The sequence below is a fragment of the Molossus molossus genome, unplaced genomic scaffold (assembly GCF_014108415.1).
Source record: "Molossus molossus isolate mMolMol1 unplaced genomic scaffold, mMolMol1.p scaffold_m16_p_1, whole genome shotgun sequence".
Taxonomy (NCBI): domain Eukaryota; kingdom Metazoa; phylum Chordata; class Mammalia; order Chiroptera; family Molossidae; genus Molossus; species Molossus molossus.
The window spans coordinates 212,563,804-212,577,446 of NW_023425344.1; the positions used below are offsets into that span (position 1 = coordinate 212,563,804).

General features: G+C 38.4%; 1 protein-coding gene across 4 annotated transcripts in view; it reads left to right on the forward strand.

Moving 5' to 3' along the window:
* AP5M1 (adaptor related protein complex 5 subunit mu 1) overlaps positions 1–13,268 on the forward strand; it is a 29,314-nt gene extending 16,046 nt beyond the window's left edge. The window contains exons 3-8 of one of the 4 annotated variants that reach the window (XM_036261473.1): positions 2,271–2,498; positions 4,115–4,254; positions 5,149–5,234; positions 5,328–5,446; positions 11,704–11,800; positions 12,290–13,268. In XM_036261473.1, coding sequence (XP_036117366.1) covers positions 2,271–2,498; positions 4,115–4,254; positions 5,149–5,234; positions 5,328–5,446; positions 11,704–11,800; positions 12,290–12,372 — 753 coding nt within the window. In that variant the 3' untranslated portion in view covers positions 12,373–13,268. Of the gene's footprint in view, positions 1–2,270; positions 2,499–4,114; positions 4,255–5,148; positions 5,235–5,327; positions 5,447–6,884; positions 6,943–11,703; positions 11,801–12,289 lie in introns of those variants that run through there. The other 3 variants (XR_004959512.1, XM_036261488.1, XM_036261480.1) reach the window with 3 other exon arrangements.
* Positions 13,269–13,643: the final 375 nt, after the last annotated feature.

Here is a 13,643-nt window from a genome sequence, read left to right on the forward strand (position 1 = left end):
TCAAGAGGAGGATCCTGCACCCTGGCCGGTTTGGCTCAGTGGTTGGAGTGTCGGCCTGCGATCCAGAGAGACCCAGGTTCGGGTCCTGAGAAAGGCACGTACCTCAGTTGCGGTTTGTCCCCGGCCCTGGTTGGGTTGTGTGGGTGGCAACCACTTGATGTGTCCCTTTCACATCGATGTTTCTCTCTCTCTCTCTCTCCCTCCCACTCTATCTGAACAAAGTATTGAAAAATGTCCTCCAGTGAGGATAAAAAAAGAGGAGGTTCCTGGGACTCCAGCCTCCTCAGCCTCCCTCAGCCTCAATCCCCGCTGGTTTTTACAGCCAGAAGTTATGGGGACTTCTCTTCCTGGCACCGGAACCCTGAGCTGGGCGCCTGGTGTGGGATGGGGACCCCTCACTCCTCAGGGAGGACCTTCCCAGCCGAGGTATCCTCCTGATTTTTATCCCTCACAAATGAGCGTGGGACCAGCCCTTCTGTGCCTCCACTCCTCCTCCCAGTCTTTTTTTTTTCTTTTTTCTTTTTTATTGATTAATTTTTGTTACAGATGATTCTCCTTTTTTCCCCCACTGATTCCCCCCTCCCCCTCCCCTCCCTGTCCCTTCCCCAGATTGTTGTCCATGTCCACTGTTCATGCATACATGCGTATAAGTTCTGTGCTTCATCCCTCCCCCACCTCCCCACTCCTTAGGGGATTGTCAGTCTGTACCCCGCTTCTGCGTCTCTGGGACTACCCCATTCCTCAAACTGTTATGTTCATTATATTCCACAAATCAGTGAGATCATATGAAATTTGTCTTTCTCTGTTTGGCTTGTTTCACTTAGGATGATACTTTCCACCTCCTCCCAGTCTTGATGGGGCCTCCCTCCCCCCTTTATTGATTTTAGAGAGAGAGGAAGTGAGAAGGAGAAAGAGATAGGAACATCGATAAGAGAGAACATCGATTGGCCGCTTCCTGCATGTCCCCCACTGGGGATCGTGCCCACAACCTGGGCATGTGTCTTGACTGGGAATCAAACCGGTGACCTCTTGGTACATGGGTTGACACTCAACCACTGAGCCACACTGGCCAGACAGGGCATCTTTTTTAATTTTGTAGTTGTAGCACTTCTATTCAGCTCAGTTTCAGGAATCTGAATGATGGCTATTCTGTGTTTAGTTGTAATTTTATTGTGGATATGGGAGGAGGTGAGTACTGCGTTTGCCTATGCCACCATCTTGACCAGAAGTCCCTATATTCTTGAATTTGCACATTTCAGGTAGTAGATAAAACATTAAAAAGGTGAAACATTTCATATTAGAATGGAAAACAAATATATACTACATTATTAGAAAACTATATCCATTTAGCAAACATTTTTGAGTGTCTCTTGTACATAGCAATGTGCTAGACACTCGAGATGTAAAGAAAAAGATGTCTGTGAAACTGTTAAATCTGGCCTCCATGGTCTTCCTAGAATACTGACTTCCCTTTCCCTTCTACCTTCCAAGTCTCTCATGAGTACCTTTCATTGGCAAACTAACCCTATTGGCAGACTACCTAGGAAAAAAGCTCCTGGGCTTCTCTACATTGCAGAGGTAGGCTGTGGAGGTGACAGTATAGCACATAAGGCTTCACACCACGCATCACATGAGCTGAGGTTACAAAGAGAAAAGAAGATTGTAGCTGGAAGGAATAGCACATATAAAGCAAGGAGGTATAAGACATAATTATGAGTTATTCAGGGAAATTAAAGAATCTAACATGTCTACAGCATTTATTGCAGGGTAGAAAATGATTAAAGAGGTAGGTGGGAGCCAAACAATGACAGACTTTAAAAGTAATACAAAACTGAGAGGAAACTACTGGAAGGTTTTGAGCACGGCTACAATAGAATTAGAATTATTTTTCATTAAGATAACGACACTGATGGAGGGTGGATTGTTTAGAGGAAAACAAATCTAAATACATTTCAAAGACTATTACAAGAATTGTAAGGCCTATACCAGTGTGTTTGCAACAAGAGTGGAGGGAAGTCATTGGATTTAAAATAGCTTTTTAAGGGTTGTAAATATAAGCAGAGGGCTCCAGGAAGGCTCTCCTGGTCTCTGGCTTGAGTGTCTGAGGGCATGATAGAACTATTAACGAGAACACAGAAAGCAAAGAAAACAATACCTTGAGAGAAAAGTGAGTTAAGTTGTGGAAAATGACTCAGATAAATTCAGAAAAGCCTCACCCAGAAGATGTATGCTTCTAATATCTTGGTAATATGTTTCCTTTTGTATTGCAGTGTGATTTAGAAGGAATCATGCCCAATGTTACCATCAGCTTGAGTCTCCCCACCAATGGATCTCCACTTCAGGATATTCTAGTTCATCCTTGTGTGACTTCTCTTGACTCTGCCATTCTGACTTCTAGTAGCATTGATGCAATGGATGATTCTGCATTTAGCGGACCTTATAAATTTCCATTCACTCCGCCTTTAGAGTCATTCAACTTATGCTACTACACTTCCCAGGTAAACAACCTTGGAAAAGTTGAGACTTTGCAAATCACTCATATATTTGGTTCAAACAAGAACTTTTGATGTGTTATTTACCAGACAGTAATTGATGAATGAAGATGAAGATTCAATTCTTTGAATAGGATGCCTGTTATATCTGGTGTCTATAACAGCACTGAATGTTTTCAAAATCATGGAGTTTATTATTATTTTTTTAATGTTCCCTAATAGGGAATTCGTGGTCATAAGAAAGATCCTGGTATGACTTAGATAGGGTTTGAACCATGAACATGTAAAAATGCCTCTAGCCCTGGCCAGTTTGGCTCAGCGGTTAGAGCGTCGGCCTGCGGTCCGGAGAGACCCGGGTTCGGTTCCCGCTAAGGGCACGTACTTCAGTTGCAGTTTGTCCCCGGCCCTGGTTGGTCGTGCGGGTGGCAGCCACTCGATGTGTCCCTTCACGTCGATGTTTCTCTCTCTCTCTCCCTTCCTCTCTCCCTCCCACTCTATCTGTACAAAAAATGGAAAAATATCCTCGGGTGAGGATAAAAAAAAAAAAAAAATGCCTCTAATGTTAGGCCACTGTGGTTACAAATTTATAATATTATTAATGGCTATTATTGCTTATAAATGCTGTGTGTCAGACATTGTCCTAGGCACTTTACATGTATTTTCTCTAGTATTTTTAGAATGCTTAAGATAGATAATATTAGTCTCATTTTACAGATGAGGAGAGTCTTAGAGAAGTTCAATGACTTATACAAGGTCATATAACTGATAAGTAGCAGAGTCTAAATTTGAACCCAAATTTACCAGATTCCAAAATCCAACATCTTTTCTACTCTACCATTTGTCTCTTGTTGTTATTGTGAATCAGTAGTTTAGAAAAACCTACTCAAGCTAGCTTAAGTGAATGGAATTTATTTTGAGAATGTAAGGCAATTTCATTGTCATTTAAGGATAGGAAGTAGACCCAGGCCATACTGGAACTAGAATCAGAAAAACAAATTAAAATCACTCTGTACTCAAGGTCTGTACTGTCTGTCTCACCTCTGATTCTCAGTCTCCCCTTCCAACTGGCTTTCTCTGCCTTATATATTTCTTCCAGCTCCAGGATGTATACTGTAAAAGTGGGTCCTTTCTATTTCTTACTTCAGATGTACCAGAAATAGTGATTGGCTCACCCCAGCCTATCTCTTTCAATCAATTATTGATAAACAATTTAGTAAGCTACTGCTGAGCTGGGAGGCAGGGGGCAGTCACAATATACAAATACGGCAACAGGAACTATCGGCAGGGTATCTGTGCATGTCCTACATTACAGGTCAGAGACTCTGGAGGAGGAGAACCTGGACAAGCAAAAGTAGGAAAAAGAATATAAGAATGTATTGCACACCTTTGTAAGGCACCTTTCTCATCTCTGAAAACAAATAGCGATGGAAGAATCCTTACCCTTACAATGAATGTAGCTCCATCATTTGTTATCCAAACAACTTGGAGTAACCCATTAGTAATTAAAGACATATCTTTAAATAATGAGTATATTACTGCAAGACTTTGTTCTCAATCACCATTGATATTTTAGAGCCATTAACCTGAGAAGTATATAAAAGTTTGTTTATGTTTCTTTCCAGGTTCCTGTCCCACCAATTTTGGGCTTTTATCAAATGAAAGAGGAAGAAGTACAACTAAAAATAACAATTAATTTAAAACTTCATGAAAGTGTGAAAAATAATTTTGAGTTCTGTGAAGCTCATATACCGTTTTACAATAGGTAGGAATAAAATAACATGATGCCATGATTTCTGCCTTCCTTATTAGTACATCCCCACTGCCCTACAATAAATTGCCTGTCTTTGTTTTTTACCTTATTTTTAAGATTTTTTAATGTTATTCTAATGAATGCTGATTCTGAACCAAAATATAGTCATAAAAATAATCTCTTTAACTTTATGTCTTTATTTTATTGGCTAAACTTACTAAGAAATATAAACTTAAGCCAGCGTAGCTTTCTCAGGGATTATTTCACTCCTGGCTTTATTTCTAGCAATTTCTCTGTACTCTACATACAAGTCAAGCCCAACTATCAACTATCTGGTGAATTAAGTTAGTCTTATTACAGTTGAACAATCGAGGGTTGGGCCATCGACCCCTGCGCAGTGGAAAATCCATGTTCAACTTTTGACTCCTCAAAAACTTAACTACAGTTGGCCCTCCACACCTGTGGATTCCCAATTATGGATTGAAAAAGTTGACCCTTGGACAACACGGGTTTGAACTGTGTAGGGATCTGTGTAATTATTCAAGGGTCAACTGTACTTCCTCATCAGTTCTTTTAGACTTGTTCTATAGCATAGTTCTTTTCAAAGGGTATCTAAATACCCAGTAAAATTACAGTTTTAATGTTATGTCAATCCATGTGACTGTTAATACATTTTGTATGACTCTAGAGTTGCATTTAGAATTAATAACGTATATCATTGCCAAAAATGTTTATTGTGTGTCTGGTTGTTTTTGAGATGTAATGTTATTTGTTCCACTCTATTCTGCAAACTTGAATATAGAAATGCTTTTATGCTTTCCTTGTATTAACACTTCAATTTCTTAAAATTGTTATATCTGTGATTTCTTTTTTTTTTTTTTTTTGGTTTTGTGTGCTTTTTTAAAGAGGTCCAATCACACATGTGGAATACAAAGTTAGTTTTGGCCAGCTCGAAGTATTACGAGAGAAAAGCTTATTGATCTGGATTATCGGTGAGCCAGGTTTTGTTTGTTTATTATTTTTCATTCAATTGCTGTAGGATCTACTTAATTTAGGATATTTGATTGATATATTTTTGTTTTTAGGACAGAAGTTTCCAAAATCAATGGAAATTAGTCTTTCTGGAACTGTAACTTTTGGAGCCAGGAGCCATGAGAAGGAGCCATTTGACCACATTTGCATTGGGGGTACAGCGTATTTAAAGGTAAATATATTTGTATGGCTCATTGCCTTGGAAACCTTTCCTTTGTTTTTAAATTGCATATATCTAATTGATTATTAATATTTTCTAGCCATTTTTTTTAAACTTGGGGTTTTTTGCCCTGGCTGGTTTGGCTCAGTGGTTAGAGCGTCGGCCTGCGGTCCTGAGAGACCCGGGTTCGGTTCCCGCTAAGGGCATGTATCTCGGTTGCAGTTTATCCCCAGCCCTGGTCGGTTGTGCGGGTGGCAGCCACTCTATGTGTTCCTTTCACATCGATGTTTCTCTCTCTCTCTCTGTTCCTCTCTCTCCCTCCCACTCTACCTGAACGAAAAAAATGGAAAAATGTCCTCGGGTGAGGATAAAAATAAATAAATAAATAAACTTGGGGTTTTTTTCCCTGTGCTGTTTTTTTAATTTTTGTAAGATTCTTTTTGTTTAGTATTATTCTCGTTCTATTTCACTTAATACTTTAAAACTTTTAAGATGAAACAGGTAAGTATGACCTAAATACCTCAATTCGATCTAATTTTGTCCAGCTATAGTTATCACATTTGAGATTTATATAAGAAAAATGTAAGATGTAGTAGTTCTTTTCCCCTAGGGATTTTTTCAATGATCCATGTCAACAGTTGATCAATGCTAACTGCTTTAGGTGTTTCAAGGAAAGAGTGAGCACTTCTGACCAACGTGATCAAAGAAAGTGTTGTAGTAGAGATGGAATTTAAGCAAAACTCTGAGACCCAAATAAGCATGAATATGAAGCCTTGAAGATTGACTAACATTTGTGTAGGTTAAAGAGATAACATAATTAGAGGAATGAAGGATAGCAAAGCATGCGTAGGAACCAATGCCAGGAACAATAGTAACACATAAGGCTGGATAAATGATCTAGATTTGGTTCGTAGAGGATTTTAATATGACTTTTATTCCTTTGTTAGAAAATGTTCTTTTTTTTTTAATAGGAGAGTGGTGTTTTAGAGAGTGATCCTTTATCAAGATCAATCTAGAAAGTATGTGAGGAAGGTGAGAGAAAAAAATAACTACAGACAAATGAACTATTATTTAGCTCTATTAGTATTCCAGATATAAGGTAATAAGTTAATGATGTTGAGTTTCTGTAGTGTCACAAAAAGAGAAAGGAAGAGAATAAAAGGAAGAGACTGCTATAGGAGGTGTAATAGAGGTAAAGCCTTGTTCACTAATTAAATATAGAGACAAGAAGTAGTTTTAACTCATAGGTGGTGTTATTTAAAAAGTATGTAACTTAGCCGGCCAGTGTGGCTCAGTGGTTGAGCGTTGACCCATGCACCAAGAGGTTGCCGGTTCAATTCCCAGTTGGCACATTCCCAGGTTGTGGGTCTGATCTCCAGTGGAAGGCATACAGGAGGTGGCCAATTGATGTTTCTCTCCCTCTCCCTCTCTCTCTCTAACATCAATAAAGAAAAAAGAAATAAAAAGTATGTAACTTAAACCAGACTTGAAACTCCAAGAGAGAAGAGACCATGTGAGTTTCATTCATTCATTGTTTTACTACCAACATCTAGTCCAGTACCTGCCACATAAATATTTGATGAATGGATCAATATAGTACTTAGAAGAAAATACTGATGTGGAGAAAGCTGGGAGGGAGTGGGGTTCATATCTTGTATGTTGCTGGTAATAGCAACATATCCCAGTGTAAGTGTTCAATATGTAGCTAAAAACTTGGAGCTTGATTCTCAAGTGAGAGTTCAACTATATATAGGATTTAGGAGTTATCCACGGAGAAGAAATAGTTGAGTCAGTGGAAATAAGATCAGAAAAATATAAGGAGAAAGATTTGGAAGAACCAATGAAGGAAATTAAAGAGGTGATCAAAAAGGTAGCAGGAAAACTTAAATAGAATGGTATCAAAGATGAGAGATTGAAATCTATACATAAAAGGATTAGGGGAAATGGTTGTGAAGTCAGAAGTACACTCATAATATTCATTTCTTCTGTCTTGGTTTCAACTATGTCCATAAGCTTTATTTCAAGGATTATTATAAAAATTCCCACGTCCAGATATTTTTCAGAGAAATGTGGGATGTTCCTGCACTGTATATCTTTCAGAAGTAGGGATTGTGACTTTTCTATTCATTTCCATCACCTAACCAGTTACAATATAATTGAAAAACATGTACTACATATTTGTGTTAACTGAATAGACTTTATTATATCTAGTTTTTTGGATATCAGCCCTGTCATAACTTTCAGCATCCAGAATTATACCTACTAAACAAGCAAGCAAACACCCTTTACTATTGAGATAATTTGAGTTGCAAAGGAAAAAAAAAATAGCAAAGATCTGAAAATTACATTCTGTGCAAGTGATCAGTTAATTTGGTTACCAAAGGAGAAAGTTAGGAAATGGGAGAAATTTGCAGAGAATGGGAGATGGAAGAAAAGCGTATAGAAAAGATATTATGATATTGCAAAATTAGGATTTTTTTTTTTTATAATGCAAAAACAGGTTTATTTGTACACACCCTAATGAAGGAAAGCCATCTTCAGTTAAATGGAGACAATTAAGATTCTTAAGTAGCTGATTTGGGGACCTACTACAATGGGAAGACTTGCTTTGTTACCTTCAGACATCTGTCTCTTTACCTGACACTTGAGCGGGCTTTTTAAAAGGGTCTTCCTTCTGGACCTGCTTTTCCAATCTCTTATGATATGCAAGCTGTTGTTCCAGGTAGTTTGTGTTCCTCTTCTGTTTATCCAGGTACTTTCCCATGAAGTGTAGGAGATCGGTTTCCTTGTTGGCAGAAGCCATTGTCTTCAGGTTTTGCAGGAGGTTGGTTAACTTGTTCTCCAACTCCAGAGCAGACTCTAGAGCTTGTATTCCAGTTCCCCAGTTATCTATGTCAGGCCTCTTTATCACCAGAAGGCAGATTTTACTCTCCCGTTTACTAGATATCTTAGGAATTGCTTTGCATGTTCCCTCTTCACCTCAGCTTGGTCTTCAAAGAATGCGGCAAAAAGAGGTGCTCCCGTGTCTTGGTTGTAATAACAGGCCATAGATAAATAAGTATCACTGATATGCAGCTCATAAGATGCGACGTGATTAATAGCAACTCTACAGAGAGGAGGTTGTGCCTCAGGGATGCCATCTCAGCATCAGAGAAAACCAGGCAGAAACAGTGCTTTTTTTTTCAGGAACTTTTTTTTTTTTTTTTTTTTTTATCCTCACCCGAGGACATTCCTCCATTTTTTTGTTCAGGTAGAGTGGGAGGGAGAGAGAGGAACAGAGAGAGAGAGAGAAACATCGATGTGAAAGGGACACATCGAGTGGCTGCCACCCGCACAACTGACCAGGGCCGGGGACAAACTGCAACCGAGGTATGCGCCCTTAGCGGGAACCGAACCCGGGTCTCTCAGGACCGCAGTCCGACGCTCTAACCGCTGAGCCAAACCGGCCAGGGCAGAACTTTTTTTTTTTTTTTTTTAAACTTATCTTTATTTTTTCCCCAATTGTCCTTTTCTTCTCCACTCCCATCCCCCTCCTACCTTCCACACACTGTTGTCTGTGTCCATTTGTTAGGCATATATGCATATAATTTCTTTGGTTTATCTCTCCTGCCCCACTCCTCCTTCCATTTGAGGTTCCTCAGTCTAACAACCAAATTGTACTTCTTAATCCTTTCACTTTTTTTCACTCATTTCCCCATCCCTTCTCCCATCTGGCAACCAACAAAAAGTTCTCTATATCTATAGGTCTGTTTCTGTTTATCTTGTTCATTTCTTATTTTTGTAGATTCAGTCATTGATAGATATGTGTATTGTCATTTAATTGTTCATAATTTTTATCTTTTTCTTCTTCAAGAAAACCCTTCAACATTTCATATAATACTGGTTTGGTGGTGATGAACTCCTTTAGCTTTTATTTTCTGGGAAGCTCTTTATATGTCCATATATTATTAATGATAGTTTTGCAGGTTGTAGGTCCTTGCTCTTCATCACTTTGAATATTTCTTGCCACTCCTGGCCTGCAAAGTTTCTGTTGTAAAATGAGCTGACAGTGTTATGGGAGCGCCCTTGAAAATAACAAACTGCTTTTCTCTTGCTGCTTTTAAGATTCTCTCTTTGTCTTTAACCTGTTGCATTTTGATTCTTTTTTTTTTATCCTCACCCGAGGACATTTTTCCATCCTTTGTACAGATAGAGTGGGAGGGAGAGAGAGGAAGAGAGAGAGAGGGAAACATCAATGTGAAAGGGACACATCGAGTGGCCGCCACCCGCACGACCAACCAGGGCCGGGGACAAACTGCAACCGAGGTACATGCCCTTAGCGGGAACTGAACCCGGGTCTCTCCAGACCGCAGGCGGACGCTCCAACCGCTGAGCCAAACTGGCCAGGGCACCTGTTGCATTTTGATTTGATGTGTCTTGGTGTGGGCTTCTCTGGGTTCCTTTTGTTTGGGACTCTCTGTGCTTCCTTGACTTGTATGCTTGTCCTTCATCAAGTTAGGAAAGTTTTCTGTCATTATTTTTTCAGATCAGTTTTCAATTTCTTGCTCTCTCTTCTCCTTCTGGCACCCCCATGATGTGAATGTTGGCACACTTGAAGTTGTCTCAGAGGCTCCTTACACTATCCTCATTTTTTTGGATTCCTTTTTTTTTTATGCTGTTCTGATTGGGTGTTTTTTGCTTCCTTATATTCCAAATCGATGGTTTGCTTCTTGGCTTCACCTACTCTACTATTGATTCCCTGTAAATTGTTTTTTATTTCAATTAGTGATTCTTTCATTTCTGACTGGTCCTTTAATATGCATTTGAGGTCCTCACAAAGTTCCTTGAGCATTTTTATAACCCGTGTTTTTGAACTCTGCATTTGTTAGATTGCTTATCTCTGTTTTGTTTAGTTCTTTTCCTGGAATTTTGTTCTGCTCTTTCATTTGGGACCTGTTTCTTTGTCTCCTCATTTTTGGCTGCCTCCTCGTGTTTGTTTCTGTGTATTAGGTAGAGTTGCTGTGTCTCCTAGGCTTTATGGGGTAGCCTATTGTGGTATGTGTCTGGTAGGGTCCAGTGGCAGAGCCCCCTTGATCGCCTCAGCTGGGCCCTCAAGGTGCATCCCTAGTGTGGATTGCACACCCTTTTGTTGTAATCGAGTCTTCATTGCTGTTGACACATCAGTAGGAGGGATTTACTCAGGCTGATCAGCTACAAGGACTGGCTGTGCCCACTGACCACTGACCTCTGACTACCTTGAAGAATCAGCTGTACAGGGGCCCACAACACAAAGCAAGACTTCAGCAGGTCTCTGAGTCCACTCCATGAGTGTGTAGCTTGTGGAGGAGGTTGGGTGGTGGTGCTTTGACGTGGTCTGAAACTGTCCACAAAATCAGGAGCTTTTAGCAACAAAGATGAAGAGAACCACAGCAAAAGGAGACTGGAGCTCTGTAAGATATAGAACTTTCCCAGTTAATGTGAATATCATTGTGACTCAGGCACCCAGGGCTGTGCTTTCAGAGAAGGCACTAATGGCCCTTTCTGTTATAGTCCAACATACTAGTTGGCATTTATACTGATGATGCTACAATATCAATTAAATCTGGAAACTGGATTACATTTTAGAAAGGGTTATAGGTGAGAGAAGAGGTGATTTCTAAGCTTAGTTATGTAAAAGTTAAATTTCAGTTTTCTGGAAAATTAAGTAGAGCATCTCATTTCATCTAAACAGCAGAATAAACTGGTGTTTCTCTTTTAGTTGTTGCATTCCTGTATTTTGGTAGAAGATGTATATATTTCTGCCTGTAGGAGAATTGTGATCTGAATATGTCACAACCACATAGCCTTAGGCATAGAAGAGAATATCCAGAACACCAGACACCATAGAGGAAGGAACATCAGCTTTTGTAATCAGTCAGGTCTGAGTTCAAATGCCAGCTCTGCTACTTACATGCTGGGATGCTAATTGCCTTCATCTCTGAACTTGTTTCCTCATTTGTATAATAAGGATACCTTGCAATCTGGATTAGAGTTCATATTAGTGAAGTGCCTTGTATATGTGAAGGAATTCATAATGCCAACCTTACGAAGTAATGGCCCTAAGGCTAAGGGGAAATAGTGTGTGTATATGTGAACATATGCATACACACAATATTCAGGTTTAATATTTGTGATTTAAATTTTGTGTACTGTGTGAAGTAAATTCCTAAAATTGCATCAAGGAAAAAAATGTGACCATTATTTTTACCAAAGAATCTCTTCAATTTGGTGCATTTCTCTTCTTTTTTTAGCTTCATTTTAGGATCTTAGATTACACACTTACTGGGTGTTATGCGGATCAACATTCAGTTCAAGTTTTTGCATCGGGAAAACCAAAAATAAGTACACGTGAGTTGTATAGATTTATATTAACTTGAGGGAATTAAAATGGTGTTATGCAGTTATCACTTAAGGTAAAATTAAAATGTAACAGAAAAATATCAGGGAATAATCCCAATTTGTAAAAATTCTGGCCTGATCCTATTAGCTGTAACAGTTGTGTATCTTACATAGCCCTCTGCCTTCTTCTGTTTATAAAATTGTCTGGATGAGCAAGGATTGACAGAGAGATGGGCTTTAGTATAAAGTTGGATTTACTTTGCTCTGTTTATAATACACTTATTCAGGGGTTGTTCACAGGGGCTTTGGTATTGGACAGACATGGGTTTAAGTCTAGCTCAGACAGTTTGTTATCTGGGTAATTTTAGGCAAGTTAATGAACTTCTCAAAGTTTTAGTTTCCTTATCTGTAAAATGGAATATTAGTAATTGTTTCACAATTATCAGTCTCTTACCAAATTTTTGTTAATACAGTCTCATCGTTTCTTTTATTTTTCAGACCGGAAATTAATTTCTTCTGACTATTACATCTGGAATTCTAAAGCTCCTGCTCCAATAACATATGGATCATTATTACTGTAATTGTTTCATGTTTAAATATGATCTGTACAATAGTAACATAGCCTAAATTAAATCACAGTCTTTTATTTTTAATGTGTATGCATATAACCTATGAGTGAGAAATCATTAAATGATTTAAATTTAAAGATGTTCTTGTTTGATGTTTTTAGTCTGATGTAGTTTGGGGAAGGAAAAAAAAACATTTTAAAGACTAATGTCTCCACTTTTGTTACCCTTTGATTTTACTCAAATATGATTCAAAGCATAACCAGTAGTGATTCATTTCAGTCTTATTTTAGACTAGTCCTGGGTCTTCCTGCCAGACATGTTCCTTCCTTTGCCTGTGGCAGACGTAGCTAATCTATCACAGCCCTCTTCTCTCCACTGAGCTTCCCAGATACAGGCTCTGGCTCCTCTTCACTGCAGAGCTGCAGGCAGCCACTCCTGTTGGATTGTAGATGACATGCAAGATTAAAAAAAACTATTTGCTCTTCCAAACCTGAGTACTAAGTTACACTGCACTGTTTCAGAATACCAGAGGCCACGTTAGAAACAACTGTAAATCTCTTGAAAAAACAGCCAATGAAAACAAAGAAAAATTGTTTAAATAGTAAACTGTTTTTAGTCAGAACTATTCATTGACTTATGAAGAATCTGCATAATTCTACTTAAGGTGTTTATCTCTGTTCTAGAGTTACTTTTCAGGTAAGCTTATTAATCTGCCACAATAACAATTTGCTTTAGGGTGTCAATAAGAATAGTAAAAGGGGTGGTATATCTTTAGAAGATGAACATAGTGTTTTGTAATTACTTAATGTGTGTGGCCAAATTTTTAAAGATAAATTTAGGTGTAATACTGCTTTATTCATTTTTATTATTATTAAATTCATTAATGAATAAATTCAGGTAAGAATTAATGTAGCATATTTTCTTTCAATTCGTCACTCTGTCACTTATTAGTATTCTCTTGGTTTTCTCAGGAACCATCTAGTCATACTCTTTATTCTTTACCTGTCTTGACAATTATATGTCTCATTTCATTCCCAAAGCAGTTCATTGTCAAGTTGGACTTTAAATGACCATTCAAGGAAAGATGAAATCTTAAGATCCTCAAAATTTAATCCATGTCAAATTTCTTTTCACAGAACAGAATTAGAAGTGTTATGAAAAAATATACATTACAGATAAGTATTTAATTAAATTATATCTTGGTTTCTATTTTTTAATGAGTCTCCTACGGAAAAGCTTAGAAAAAGCTGCTAACTCCTTGAAGGGGAGTTATGATAGTTTGA